Source organism: Sceloporus undulatus, chromosome 5 (assembly GCF_019175285.1).
Source record: "Sceloporus undulatus isolate JIND9_A2432 ecotype Alabama chromosome 5, SceUnd_v1.1, whole genome shotgun sequence".
Lineage (NCBI taxonomy): Eukaryota > Metazoa > Chordata > Lepidosauria > Squamata > Phrynosomatidae > Sceloporus > Sceloporus undulatus.
This window is the reverse complement of record NC_056526.1, coordinates 50,206,492-50,219,765: the sequence shown is the minus strand read 5'-3', so window position 1 is coordinate 50,219,765 and position 13,274 is coordinate 50,206,492. Positions and strand designations below refer to the sequence as shown.

Below are 13,274 nucleotides of genomic sequence, written 5' to 3'. Positions count from 1 at the left end.
AGAATTTCTGGAGAGGTGAGATTTACTATGTGTGAGAATTGGACCTCTGCCTTTCCTAACATACCCACGTACCCATGATAATATGTCCAGCTGAGGAATCTTTTGGTGTTGATATTTGGCCATTCTGATTTACAGTCACCATCAGAGGTGTATCCACACTACAGTTAAAGCTCTTGGTTGCTACTTTAACTGCCATAGGCCCATTCTATGTTGTTATTATTAACTGCCCTTGAGTTCATGGTGACTCTGTGGATGAGACATGAGACATGGGTGTTTATCAGACGAGCTCTTTAAGAGGTACTATTCCAGTGTGACTCCTCTAGCTGCCTCCTGTTGCATGCTGGGATTGGCAGTTTTAAAGAGCTGAACTTCTCTGCCTGAGAATTCTAAATACCCCTCCTTAAAACTGCCAATCCCAGCATGCAACAGAAGGCTGCTAGAGGAGTCACACTGGAATAGTAGCTCTTTAAGAGCATAGTGTGATAAACAACATGGTGACCTCTGTCCACTGCTGCTCTGCTCAGCTTTGCAGGCTCAAGCCTTTTGCATCTCTGATTGAATCCAAGCACCTGGCATGTGGTCTTCCTTTCTTTCTACAGCTCTCTATCTTTCCTAGCATCGTTGTCTTTTCCAGTGATTCATGCCTTCTCACAATGCGGCCAACGTGAGACAACCTCAATTTATTTATCCTGGCTTCCAGGGAGAGATCGGACTTGATCTGTTCTAGAATCCATTTGTTTGTCTTCTTGGCCATCCATGGTATTCTCAGTGTTCTTCACCAGCACTGAATGAAGCTCACTCACATCACAAATGAGTTGATTTTCTTTCTATGTCCAGCTCTCACATAGCCATGGCCATGTAAAGAATACAGTAGTTTGCATAATCCTCTCTTTGGTGTTCAGAGTTATATCTTTACACTTTAAAATCTTGCTCACTTCCTTCATAGTTGCCCTTTCCATTCCTCCTCTTCTTCTAATTTCATGGCTGCAGTCTCCATTTTGATCAATAAATGATCCAAGAGATTAGAATTCCATGACTATTTCAATTTCCTCCTTATCTAGAATGAATTGTTGTAGATCTTCCATGGTCATTATTTTAGTTTTCTTAATGTTCAGCATCAATCCTATCTTGGCACTTTCATCCTTGATGTTCTTCAGTAATTGTTCAAGGCCTTTGTTGGTTTCTGTTAGTAGTATTGTGTTGTCTGTGTATCCTAGGTTCCTAATATTCTTTCCTTTGATCTCCACTCCTCTTTCCTCTGATTTTAAGCCTGCTCTGCATACAATATTTTCTGAATACAGGCTGAATCCAGATAGTTAGATTGATAGATTAACATCAATATTAAAATTGTTACACTGGCTTCCAATTAGCTTCCGGGCGCAATACAAAGTGTTGGTTGTTATCTTTAAAGCCCTACATGGCTCGGGCCCGAATTACTTAAGGGAACGCCTCTCCTTACACAATCCGCCCTGCACACTCAGAACTTCAGGGAAGAATTTGCTGGAATAAAAAAAACAAAAACAGATCGGTAACTACTTCCCAAAAAGTATTTACAGCCGCAGTCCCGAAATTATGGAACAGCTTACCGGAAGAGATCCGCCTAATTACATCATTAGACGACTTTAAGAAGGCATTAAAGACGGGTCTCTTCCAGTGAGCGTACCCATCCGACCTGGTCTGATAATATGGAAAAACAGATGCTCCAGATGCGCTGTTTCCCATATTGCGACACCCTGGCTGACTGGCACTGTTGATATTGATGTTGATATTGTATTCATTATGTAAGGTTGTTATATAACGCTGTTTTAAATTTGCTGTTTTAAACTGTCGTGTATCTTGTATTTATGACATTGTGATCCTGCCTTGATCCGCAGGGAGAGGCAGGAAATAGAAAAATAATAATAATTATTATTATTGTAGGTAGGTAAGCAGGTATTTAGATAGGTAGATAGGTAGATGTGGAGAGATTGGTCAGCAAGCAACTCATTGCTAGAGGAACTATTATAGGAACTGCTAATTTATTTTCTAGAGCTCTCTAGTACTAAAGTTTAGGCTATGTGTATTAGATGTCTCTAAAAGAAAATTCGCAATTCCTCAATACTCAACAAATCCCAGGACTCCATGGGACAGGACAGTTAAAGTTGGATCAATTTTTTATAATTGTGAAATGTGTATACATCACAGAGGTCTTGGAAGAGCTTATTGAGTCCCTTCAAATGAAGTGTATCTGTAGAGAAGGTTATCATAAAGTATTTGGATGGTGAAGAATAGAAGGAAGAGTATGATAGATCAGGGAAATTGAATGCTCCATACAGGACACAGTGGAAATCAATTTGTACCTCTCTACATCTGGTTTCTCATGTCCTAAATGTTTGATTTAGGAAAAAACCCAGTATTTTGAATATATTGGACATTTCAACATTAAGTAACATTTACTGATCTCCTAAAGATGTTAGTGAAAGACATTGCTTTATATTATGTGATCTTGCCAATTGGAGGTCCACTTTTGATTAGAAGTTACTGCCAGGCTTAATTTTAATTTAGAAACATTAGTGCAAACCTCGGCACATGTAGTTTGCATTCAATATTTTTTTAAAAAAAAATGGTTGGATATATCTTGAAATTAATACTTCAAGGTACTTCTTTATTAGTTGGAAACATTTTTGAGCACATAAGCACTTTTTCAATGACTGCATGAGGGATTTAAAACACATTCAGCACATACTCAGTCCGCACAAATGGACAGTGTAAGAAGAGAGATTTATATTTTTTGTAGAAAACTCTCAGACTTTACAGACCTTAATATTCTGAATCTACTGCTTCAAAATATCTGTTTGCTTCAAGTTGCTAAGGAGACTCTAGAGTTACAAAAACTGATTTAATTTAACAAAAAATGAGTAATTCACTGAGGTAAAACGTTTCAGCTGAGATCTTATTTCTGATTTTAACTATGCTTTTTCTATTTCACAAGATATGATGCTGCTTTTATGTATATGTATAGAGGTGGGGTGGTGGTAAATTGTAACACCTTGAAATAGATGCAAGGATAAAAAGGGATACAGAAATTGGCATACCTCTCTGTTAAAAATCTTATTTCTCTGTTTGAACATCAAAGGACCTGCAGCTTAAGTTTTTTAGTATGCTACTACAGCTGTTGTATCAGCACAGAGAGCAATGTTCATATTTACAAATTGAAAGTTTGTAGATAAATAAGTAGATAAATAACAATCACATATATTCATAGGGATTCAGAGATCAGTTATAGAATTTCTGGCAGCGCAGCTAGGAACAGGGTTGGCAAAGTGCAGCCTGTGGGTTGCATGTGGCCCCATTTTGCAGCCTCCCAGAAGCCCCTCGTGGAACAGAAATTAAACTTTTCAATCAAAAAGCTGCCAAAACCAGTTTTAAAACACTGTGATTTGGGACCCTTTCCAACTGTACCCAACCCCCCTAGTGCTGAACACCTCCCCCCAATTGACCCTAAATCAGTTACAATTGGAGACCTGATGGTGCAGTGGTTAAATGCCTGTACAACAGCCACTCACTCATAAACCTCAAGGTTGTGAGTTCAATACCAGCCAGGGGCTCAGGGTTGACTCAGCCTTGCATCCTTCCAAGGTCGCTAAAATTAGTACCCAGCTTGTTGTGGGCAGTTAGCTTACAGTTGTAAACTGCTTAGGGAGTGCTCAACTGCACTGATAAGCAGTATAGAAATATACCTGCTATTGCTATTGCTAATTGGAACTGGAAGTGATGTCACATCATTTTTTATTGCATCATGTCTGCTAGTTTCACCTTCTGAGTGGGGTGCAGGGCTGAAAAATGGCCCACACTCACCCTCCAGTTGCTCATCTGCAGTTGCAGTTGCCTAGGGTAATTTTCAGGGGCAGATATATTTTGTAGAAAATCTAAGGGCCCAAACAGACAGGCCAAATGAAGCAGCTTTGGGCTACTTTGGAGGACTGGAGTGCAGCTTTAGCATGGCTTCTGGCTTCTTAGGATGTGTGAGTCATTGAAACAGCACACCTCCAAAGTGGCTCGAAACTGCTTCGTTTGGCCTATCTATTCGGGCCCTAAATCTTTATAGTTATGTATCGTTCGTATGCAGATGGCAGCCAGGTCTAGATTTGGTTAACAATGTATTATGGAACATCTGTCTGGAGGCTTTCTGTACAAGGCAGAAGGTATAAAAGACATCTTTTTATATGGTTTTGTCTACAGAATCTTAATGTGGTCTAAATGCACTATGAATTCTTAGGAGATCTGTATTTGTATTATATTGTTTTTTCTCATCTGTGTTATATGTTGCCTGAAGCTTTGGAATGATGAGAATTAAAAAAAATTGATGTAGTAAATAGTTCAATTGTATCAGATTATATAAGTGTCTTGTTTCCATCAATGTAGTTCATTAATCTCCCATGTTTCTTATTAGGGTCTAATTGGTGTACAATTTTACACTGCAGGAGAAGCCTATATGAGACTCAGCAGATTACCTGAAGCAGAACACTGGTATGTGGAATCCCTGCGCTCCAAAACAGATCACATCCCTGCTCATCTCACATATGGAAAACTCCTGGCTTTAACGGTGAGTTTAACCAGCAGAACAGTAACATTTGCATTTTCAGAGACACATTGCCACTTTTCAAGACAGACACCAATCTTTATTAAGGCTGTCTGGGTAGGAAGATAAGCATTCCTCATAATTTGCTTTTAATTCAGTAAATGAACAAGTTAATGACCACTGTGGTTTCTATAGAAAGCATTGTTTCTTTCCTCAACTTCTCTAGAAATCATCGAACCCTATTCCTCAGTCTCCATCCATCACTGAGTGCAGAGAAGGAACAGGGTGTTCCCTTGTTTCTCTGAACCAGAGATAGGTTCTGAGTCTGAATGAGCATTGTTCTCCACATCCCATAGTCTGTAGTCAGGTTGGAATTAAACCCTTGCCTTTCCCCAACAATGTAGTGGAGCTAGGGCTTCATAGGCTAGGGTAAAAATCTCAGAACTTTCTGATTAGAAAGAACTGTGACATGATATGCCCATTCCACTGTTCTTACATTTTAAATACCTATATTGTATAATTTATATGCTAATTTACTTAGCTTTATGATTTTAGTGTGAGATTACATTATATGTGTCTAAGCTATTTTGTGAAAGGTTCTGTATCTTAAACTGAGTGGCAGAACAGTGGAAGAATTCTATTTTGCTTTTTACAAAATAAATCCAGCCCAATCTATATTTTAGTACAATGGCTGGTGAGATTATAATTGCCCAGCCTAAAGTCAACTGTGAAAAGTATTTCACAACCCACAAGTCAAGTCATGTTATGGATTCATATGTAAAAATTATAACTCACCAGGGTATATTTTTCCAGAAAGCCATAAGAACAGGAAAATTTAGTGGTTAAGACATATGAGTAGTGGCTCAGCTAGTTGAATAATTGGAAAGCAGCCAATTCTGGGCCAAAGCCTCGGTTTTCATTTTGTTTATTTTTCCAGAAACTGTGTCGAGGTATATTGCACTACGATCATGCTATTCTAAACTCCTTAAAATCTCTGAGGCCAGTTTAAGCGAATTGCTTAAGGGTAAACCAACAAAGAATGTTGTGGCACCTTAAAGATTGATATATTATGCCATATGTATATATTTGCTAAGGTGCCTCCAGATATCTTTTTCTGCTGCAGATAATACTAGCTCAGCACAATAGTTCTGGGAGCAGTTTGTGGCCAATAGCTATTAAAAGTCTCTCTAATCTAGTTCATCACCTAGTAGTGCATAAAGCTCAAGCAGAACACCAAAGATCCTTTCCTGATTTTTCTCATTTGGCCTTCAGAATATCTTGAGTTTTCCTTCCAGACCTATTTTATCCTTGCAGTTCATTATCTCAATGATGGTGGTTGTTGTTGTTTTAATAAGTTTACCTCTTTCTGCAGTTTATGTCTAGCAAGATTTAATCTGCACTGCAGAAATAATGCAGTATTCCATAGTACTGAATTTTAATAGTTAAAGCAGTGGTAAACTGTATTATTTCTGCAGTGCAGATTAGATTCAAATCTCTGGACACAGGACATTCTAGAGAAGGACCTCACTAGATGTTCCCAAGCTGGACTTAGTTCCACAAGAGAATCTATCATGCCTCGAGGAGCCTAGACCCAAACCATATAGTTGTTAATGTATAGGCAGTATTATGAATTACACATATAAAATCAATGATGTTCCTTCAACCATGGTGAAATATGTCCCATATAGCCTGTGCTGCCTAGCAGCCCAAGGGCTACTTGAGAGAGCCAGCATGGTGAAGTGGTTGGAGTGTTGGACTAAGACTTTGAGTTTATTTTGCCATCATTTGTGGCAAAGTTATTTAGCAAAAAGCTTAAAACATGAATATTTCTGTAGCAGCTGACAGCTTTTCCTAAATTTAGTTATTTTTGCAAACTGGCATCTGTCAACCCTATTTCCAATGAAATTGGCCATATGCCTAAAAATTATATGTAAAATTATATTTGCACAGAATTTGCTATCCAACTGCAGTATATTTGTCTGCTTGCCAGAATCTTGTAACTCTAATTATGAAACAGAAGGCACTCTCCATTTAAAATAAATGCATCTTAACAACATCCAGAGAATATGTGACATTGTTTGTTTATTTCTTGGTGGCAACATGGAAGATTGTAATTAGCGCCTTCCAGTCACATATTTTTTTCAGGCTTCTTACAGAAATGTGGTGACCAAATGTGATGAATTAGGAGGGTTTCATGAAAGGCCAGAAGTGCCTTCTTCTTATGTTATGAAGAAATAGTCAAACACAAATCAGTCACTCATTGTTTTATTAAGTTATTATTTTTATGCAGTTGCCATCCAACTGTACAACACTAATATGAATAGTCTGTAATCCAACTGTGGCTTTTTAAGAATGGTTGGCCCCCTGTTAAATTCATATTTGCTTTTAACATGCAACATTTTTTATAATGCAAATAGCCCTTTATTTGAGATTGTGATGATTAATTTTGGGATTATAGCAAGTATGGAGGAGAAGTTATCATCTGTGCCTTTCAGTGTGGCTGTCAATGTTGACAAAAAGGAGTCTTCTTCAGAGCCAAAACAAAAGAGGAAAGAATTAAATTCCCTCTGTTTGCTGTGCTCCCTTTAATTATCACCACCACAACACTGTTATTTGCATTTTTAAAAATGTGCTTTTTAAATGCAGAGATCTATATAGCCTCATATCCAATTTGGCCTCAAGTCATTCTTAATAAGACTCAGAGACAGTAATTGTATCATGTTGTTGTTGTTGTTGTTGTCTAACTGTTCATCAAGACCTTTTCCATGCATTATTGTTCCTTATGTTTTCTCTCTGCCTTGGGACCATTTCACACTACATTGTTTATGCATATGCTTACAAAAATTTAAGTAAGAAAATACTCTTAATGGATTTTAAAAATCCAAAATTTGACTATAGCAAAGTGAATGTGCAGACATCAGACGTCAGGTACACAAATCAGGAAACCAGGCTTGGCCGCACATTCACAACAGCTTTCAGCTTAATGATGTGAAACTGGCTTTATATGTGTGTGTTATGAACTAATGTTGGGATCACATCAACCTAATGAACTGAGAATGCTGATAGTGGGCACTAGACAGCATAGGCAACCCAAAGAGTTCACCTCCAAATCATGTAGTTTCCATATTCAGGTGATTAAATATAATTAGTGGATCATTTTTTATAGATATTTGAAATCACTGTCTATGTAAACATCCATTAATATTTTTTGGAAACCAGGTGCTGGGAGTATATGGGTCTCCAAATGTTGTTAAATTCCAACTCCCAAGAGCAGCATATATAACCCAGGAAAACATATTTGTCCCTTTCCCTAACTGAGGTGGACAAAGTGTGGGTTGCATTTGGCCTTGGTGGTGTTTCTGTTTGCTTCAGAATGACCCCAAATGCCCTCTAGTGGTTATAGCTACATTTTTTAAACGAGATGAATAGGAAGCCAATTTTGGGTCATTTCCCGTGGGGAAAAATCCTCTTTAGGATCTAAAATGGTCCCAGCAATGTGGTGAAAATGACCTCCAAAAACATAATTTTATGTACAGCCCTCCAAAGCCTCCTGATGGCTAGCCCCCTAGCTTCTGACAAATGTTATTTTGTACCTTAAATGGTTGTTCACATAGAGCAGAGTGGGCAACTTGTGGCCCATCAGCCGTAGCCTGCCTAGCTAATGAAGGATTGTGAGAATTGCAGTCAAGCAATATCTGGAGAACAGCCTTCTTTCCTCACTGCTATTTTGATGTAGCACAGACATCTTATCATGTAGCTGTTACTTGCCTTGTAATTGTGTCTCTCTGTCACAGTCACTGTGTTTAACTGAAGAGAGGAAGTTTTAATGTTTTCTTAAATGGGAAACATTCATATAGAAAACAAGTCTGATTGGGAAAGTAAACTGATGGTTTGCTGTCAGTGTGTGTGAATCACTACAATTGCATTAACGTCTCCCACTAGCAGCTTAGAATTCTAAATTGTCCAATGGCTTAAAGTATGCCAGCTGGCGCACCTGAACACAGACCCCAAGTTTTCCCTAGCTGTCAATGTATACTGGTGTTAATGGAAAAAACAGAATGGCCACTAATAGAGGAAGGCATATTCCTACAGAGTTTCTTCTTCCTTGCATGCAGATTTTATAGCATTTTAATCAAAGAAAAATGTCAGCCTATTTGAATAAAATGACACATTTTATTGAATAATTGGATTTTCTTCTTTTCAATTATTCCCTGGGTTCCATTATTTTAAAAGGTTTTTCAATCAGAAAGCTCAGTGGTATATATCTAGCATTACTCAGTGGATTAGCCTAAGGCCACTAGAATATTTTTCTGCTGTTCTAGAGCAATGCTAATGGCATTAGCTTTATTTCAATAAGGAAACACTGGGAAATGATAACAGTTCTGGTAATATTTGTTTTATTTACAAATGGGCAACTAGAAGCAAACAGATACTCCTTAGAGACCAGTTTGCCCAGCCCTTCCCAGGCTACACACACCATTGTGTTTAACACCATATATCTGGTATTTCTCTGCTTCTCTCTCTCATTCTCTACTCTCAAAAATGCCCGCAAAAAAAATCTTCCCAGTGCTAATCTCAGCCCATCACTCCTACAGGTGAATTGCTCATTCCTTTCTCATTAAAGGAATATCTAAGGGTCTCCTCAATTTCCTGACTCCAGTGAGCAGAATTAGATTCAGTGGGGCTGATCTTCAAATTTATTTTTAAATGATTAAATAAAAATTCAGTCTGGCAATATAACAGTGCTGTGTTGTAGATGTGTTTGGTGTAAAAACAGCAAACATGACTGGAGAAAAAAAACTGATGTTGTAGTATGAATGTTAGGCTAGGGTTCTGGCAAAAACAGGACCTGAATCCCCACTCAGCCTTGGAAACCCATTCTGGGCAAGTCACACTCTCTCTGCCTTAGAGTACGGCAGTGCCAAGCCTCCTCTGAATAAATCTTGTTAAGAAGACCCTATGATAGAGTAGCCATAAATTGGAATTTATTTGGAATTATGTGACTTAAAGGCACGTAACAACAACAAGAAGAAGTACAATGTTGTGATCTAGAGACACCTAGGGAAAAGAAGGTGGCAATTTGTACAGATTTACCTCTGCCTTCTACTTCCAAATATTAAAATGGAGTAGGAAATGAATTAGGGTGGCTTGAATGGGATCCCACCTCATCCTGCTTATCATCTCTCTCTCCTTTCAGTGACCAGGTTTGAAAAGAAAAGAACCAAATAGGTCTAAGATGATCTTTTGTCATTTGGTCCTACTGCTGCCTTGTGATGTCATCTCATAAGTCTGCTGGAGATGATAATAGTATGAGGCTGTATGGAACCAGATGGTCAAGAAGACATTTTAAAAACACCTAGGATCACCCATGGGACCACACTATGGAAGTACTAACAGAAAGGCAAATTTGAGATGAAACTAGGGCTCCACAAACTTTTGGCTGGGGCAGTTTTTTTTAAAATAAAAAATAAAAATCCACATTTGTCCTAACCTGGCAACAGAATATAACATTGCCCACTGTGAGCATAGATAGTGCTCTGTGAATTTCTCCTAATACAAATGGTGCACAGTTTAGGAAAAGCTGGCTTTAATCTTTTGTTGATCTTCAGTATACTTCACATGTCATATTTTGAGCAGAAAATATTTTAAGATGTATCTAAACACTGGTCCATCATAAAAACAAAATCATTGCTTCAAGAAGCACCTAAAAAGAGAAACAAAGGGATCCATTTCTCATTACTGATTACATATGTAGTAATATCTCTGGTTAAATATGTGGTTATATTTTTCCACTCCTATAGAGACTGGAAAGAATATTTGAAAAGTGGGTTCTCAAATGTAATAAGCCAACAACCGACAGGGAAAATCCTAGATAAGTGAGAATCCTCATCATTCAGGGGTTTTTTTTTGTTTTGTTTTGTATTGGCATAGAAAACAGATTTTGTGTACAGAAGATGCAGGTTCCTCTAAAGGAAACTTGTTTTCTATACAGAAGTGTTATTTTCTGCATAACAAATTCTGTGGAGGAAACCTTTTTTCTGCATAGAAAGTGCCATTTTCTGAGCACACATACACTTATTTTTGCATGAAGAGTAAGAAACTGGCAAAACCATTTTTGAGTATTCCTTGCCGAACAAAACGCTACGAAATTCATGGGATTACCATAACTCAGCAAGCAACTTGAAGGCATATGTACACAAATGCCTAAGTGAGAATAGTCTTTGATAACTGTACAGCTTTATTACAATGAGGATAAAAAGGTTAAAACCTTTATTAGTATTATTTATTTACTTACTTACTTTATTTATTTATGAGCCACCTTTCTCCCAAGATGGGACCTAAGGTAGCTTCCAAAACAACACATTAAAAATATTTATAAACACGTTTTTAAACCAATTTAAAATCCCTACATTAAAACACTATAAAGCTGTTTGCAAATCATATGAAAAAGTGCAAAACAAAGTCTAAGTGAAAGGTGCTCTGAGAATAAACAATGAAAAATGGAAAGCCTCTTTCATTAGAAAAGAAAACTTACAGGAAATTAGAGGATAGGTTTTGGCACTGTGCTTCAAGAAGATGATTATGGTACTCTGAGTGGATGGGGAAATATTTGGCATTGCTTTTTTGGCTTCATAGAAATAACTCTGCAGTCAGAAACATCATAGGCAAGGAGGAAATCTGGTGAACTGTACCCTTTTTCTAGAAATAGAAATTGGTGTGTTCAATGAGCCTTGATAATTAGCCAGCCAAGACTAATAGTGTTTGTCTGATTCAGGTTAATGACACAAAAGATGTAAATGTTAATTCTGTCAGCATTAGCAACGTGTTCTAATCTAACCTTGCAGTTTCAGGGACCTGCAGATGAATGCTTTTGACAGGAAAGTTTTGCAACAGGGCGATGAATGCCTGTTTGGACTTTTAATTTGTTGTATCCAGTCCAAATTATTCTCATAATTCTGCCAGGATGTATGTACTATTTCTTCTTTTCTATTTTTCTTTTTCTGAAATTTGTTTAAATGTTTATTTCACTTGTAAGGTTCCTATGGGTTCAATGAAACATTTAGTTCAACTATAGGTTGGGCAGGATAGACACTCTCAGCATGGAATTCTTGATCTTTCTAAAGACAGCTACTGACATTCAAACATTTTATTTTAGTTGCAGTGCTCCCCATGTATTCCCTTTCGTAATCTTGTTTAGCATTTTACCTCTTGGTCTGACTTCACTTCAAACCTCTGAAGGTGCTGTGAATCGTAAATGAAACCAGAAGGCAGGAAGAAAAAGCATAGAGGCATTATAAACTGGGTGAACCATAAATGTTAGCTCTCACTGCATGTAGAAAGGTGCAGATAATTTTCCACTGTTGGAAAAGACATGCTGTCAGGCAACTGCCTTATCTCATGTATGGGAATCTGGAGCACAAATGAGCTTGTATCATGGGAATAATTCATTTAACCCATTTTCCACCATCACTTACTAACCAGAACATTGATCCAGACCTAGCTTTGAGGTGAGCTAAACAGAACATAGCCAGAGCAAAGCCTGGGAAAGTTACTTTTCAAGACCAGAAACTCCAGGATACTGTGAGAATTTCCACATTCACCAGCTGGAAACAGTCCCATAGTCAGTGCCAGGAAACCCAATAATATGTAGCCTCAAATGTAGAGGCAGAGTCAGTAGAGGAACACAGTCTTCCTCCTTAGTTCCACGGTCTGCATCAGCTAGGGTCTAAAACACACTTCAATTTGAGACCACATTAACTGCCCTGGCTCCATGCTAGGGAATCCTGGGAATTGTGGTTTATTGTCGCACAAGAGCTCTCTGACAGGGAAGGCTAAGTACAGTATTTTAGAAAACTAGTTCCCAGAATTCCCTAGCACTGAGCCAGGGCAGTTAGAGCAGTCTCAAAGTGGATTATTTTTGCAGTGTGTTTTGGACCTAGAAAAGGGCACATATAGATGAGAAAGTTATATGCTGTGTGTATTTTTGTGTTTGTGTCTATAAAGTATATATTTGTATGTACATGTGTGTGTATCTGTGTGTACCCCCAAACAAAGGAGTGGGAAAGGCAGTGTATTAAAGCTTGAATTAACTACTCCTGCTTGGCTCTGCCTTGGATACAGCCAGTTTATAAAAGTTACAGACAATGTTTTTTGTGAAGATAAATAGATACTGATGGTTTTTAATTTTACAGACAATATGAATATGCATATGAGGAAGTAAACATAAGTATACAAAAGCTTATGGTAGTGACTTCTTTCTTTCTCTCATTGTCTCATATGTATTAGAAGATCCCTTTGCAGACAAGCATGGCCATGTCCTTGAATATGAATAAAAAGATCTTGATAACTTCTGCTACAACACAAAGTTTAATTCTGTCATTTGTGTTTCTTCTGAGCTACCAATTTTTGCATTTCCCAAAAGGTATACCTATGTTAGTTTGTTGCAATTACAGCAAAGCGTACTTTAAAAGCCAACAGATTTTATCATCAGCCCTCTGTATCCACAGATTCTGCATTCATAAATTCAACCATCCAAGCCTGAAAATGTTTTTTTAATCCAAAAAGCAAATCTTGATTTTGCCATTTTATATAAAGGACCCCATTTACTATCCGATTCTATATAATGTAACATGAGCACCCACAGAATTAGATACCCACAGGGGATCCTGGAACCAAACCCAACTAATACCTAGGGCTCACTGTATAATGACAC

The 13,274-nt window shown here is 37.8% G+C and overlaps 1 protein-coding gene across 3 annotated transcripts in view; it reads left to right on the top strand.

Annotated features, from left to right (window-relative positions):
* TMTC2 (transmembrane O-mannosyltransferase targeting cadherins 2) overlaps nt 1-13,274 on the top strand; it is a 231,758-nt gene that overhangs the window by 185,020 nt on the left and 33,464 nt on the right. For 2 of the 3 annotated variants that reach the window (XM_042469025.1, XM_042469024.1), the window contains one exon: nt 4,464-4,585. In XM_042469025.1, the coding sequence (XP_042324959.1) occupies nt 4,464-4,585 (122 nt within the window). Of the gene's footprint in view, nt 1-4,432; nt 4,586-13,274 lie in introns of all 3 variants that reach the window. The other variant, XR_006104119.1, reaches the window with a different exon arrangement.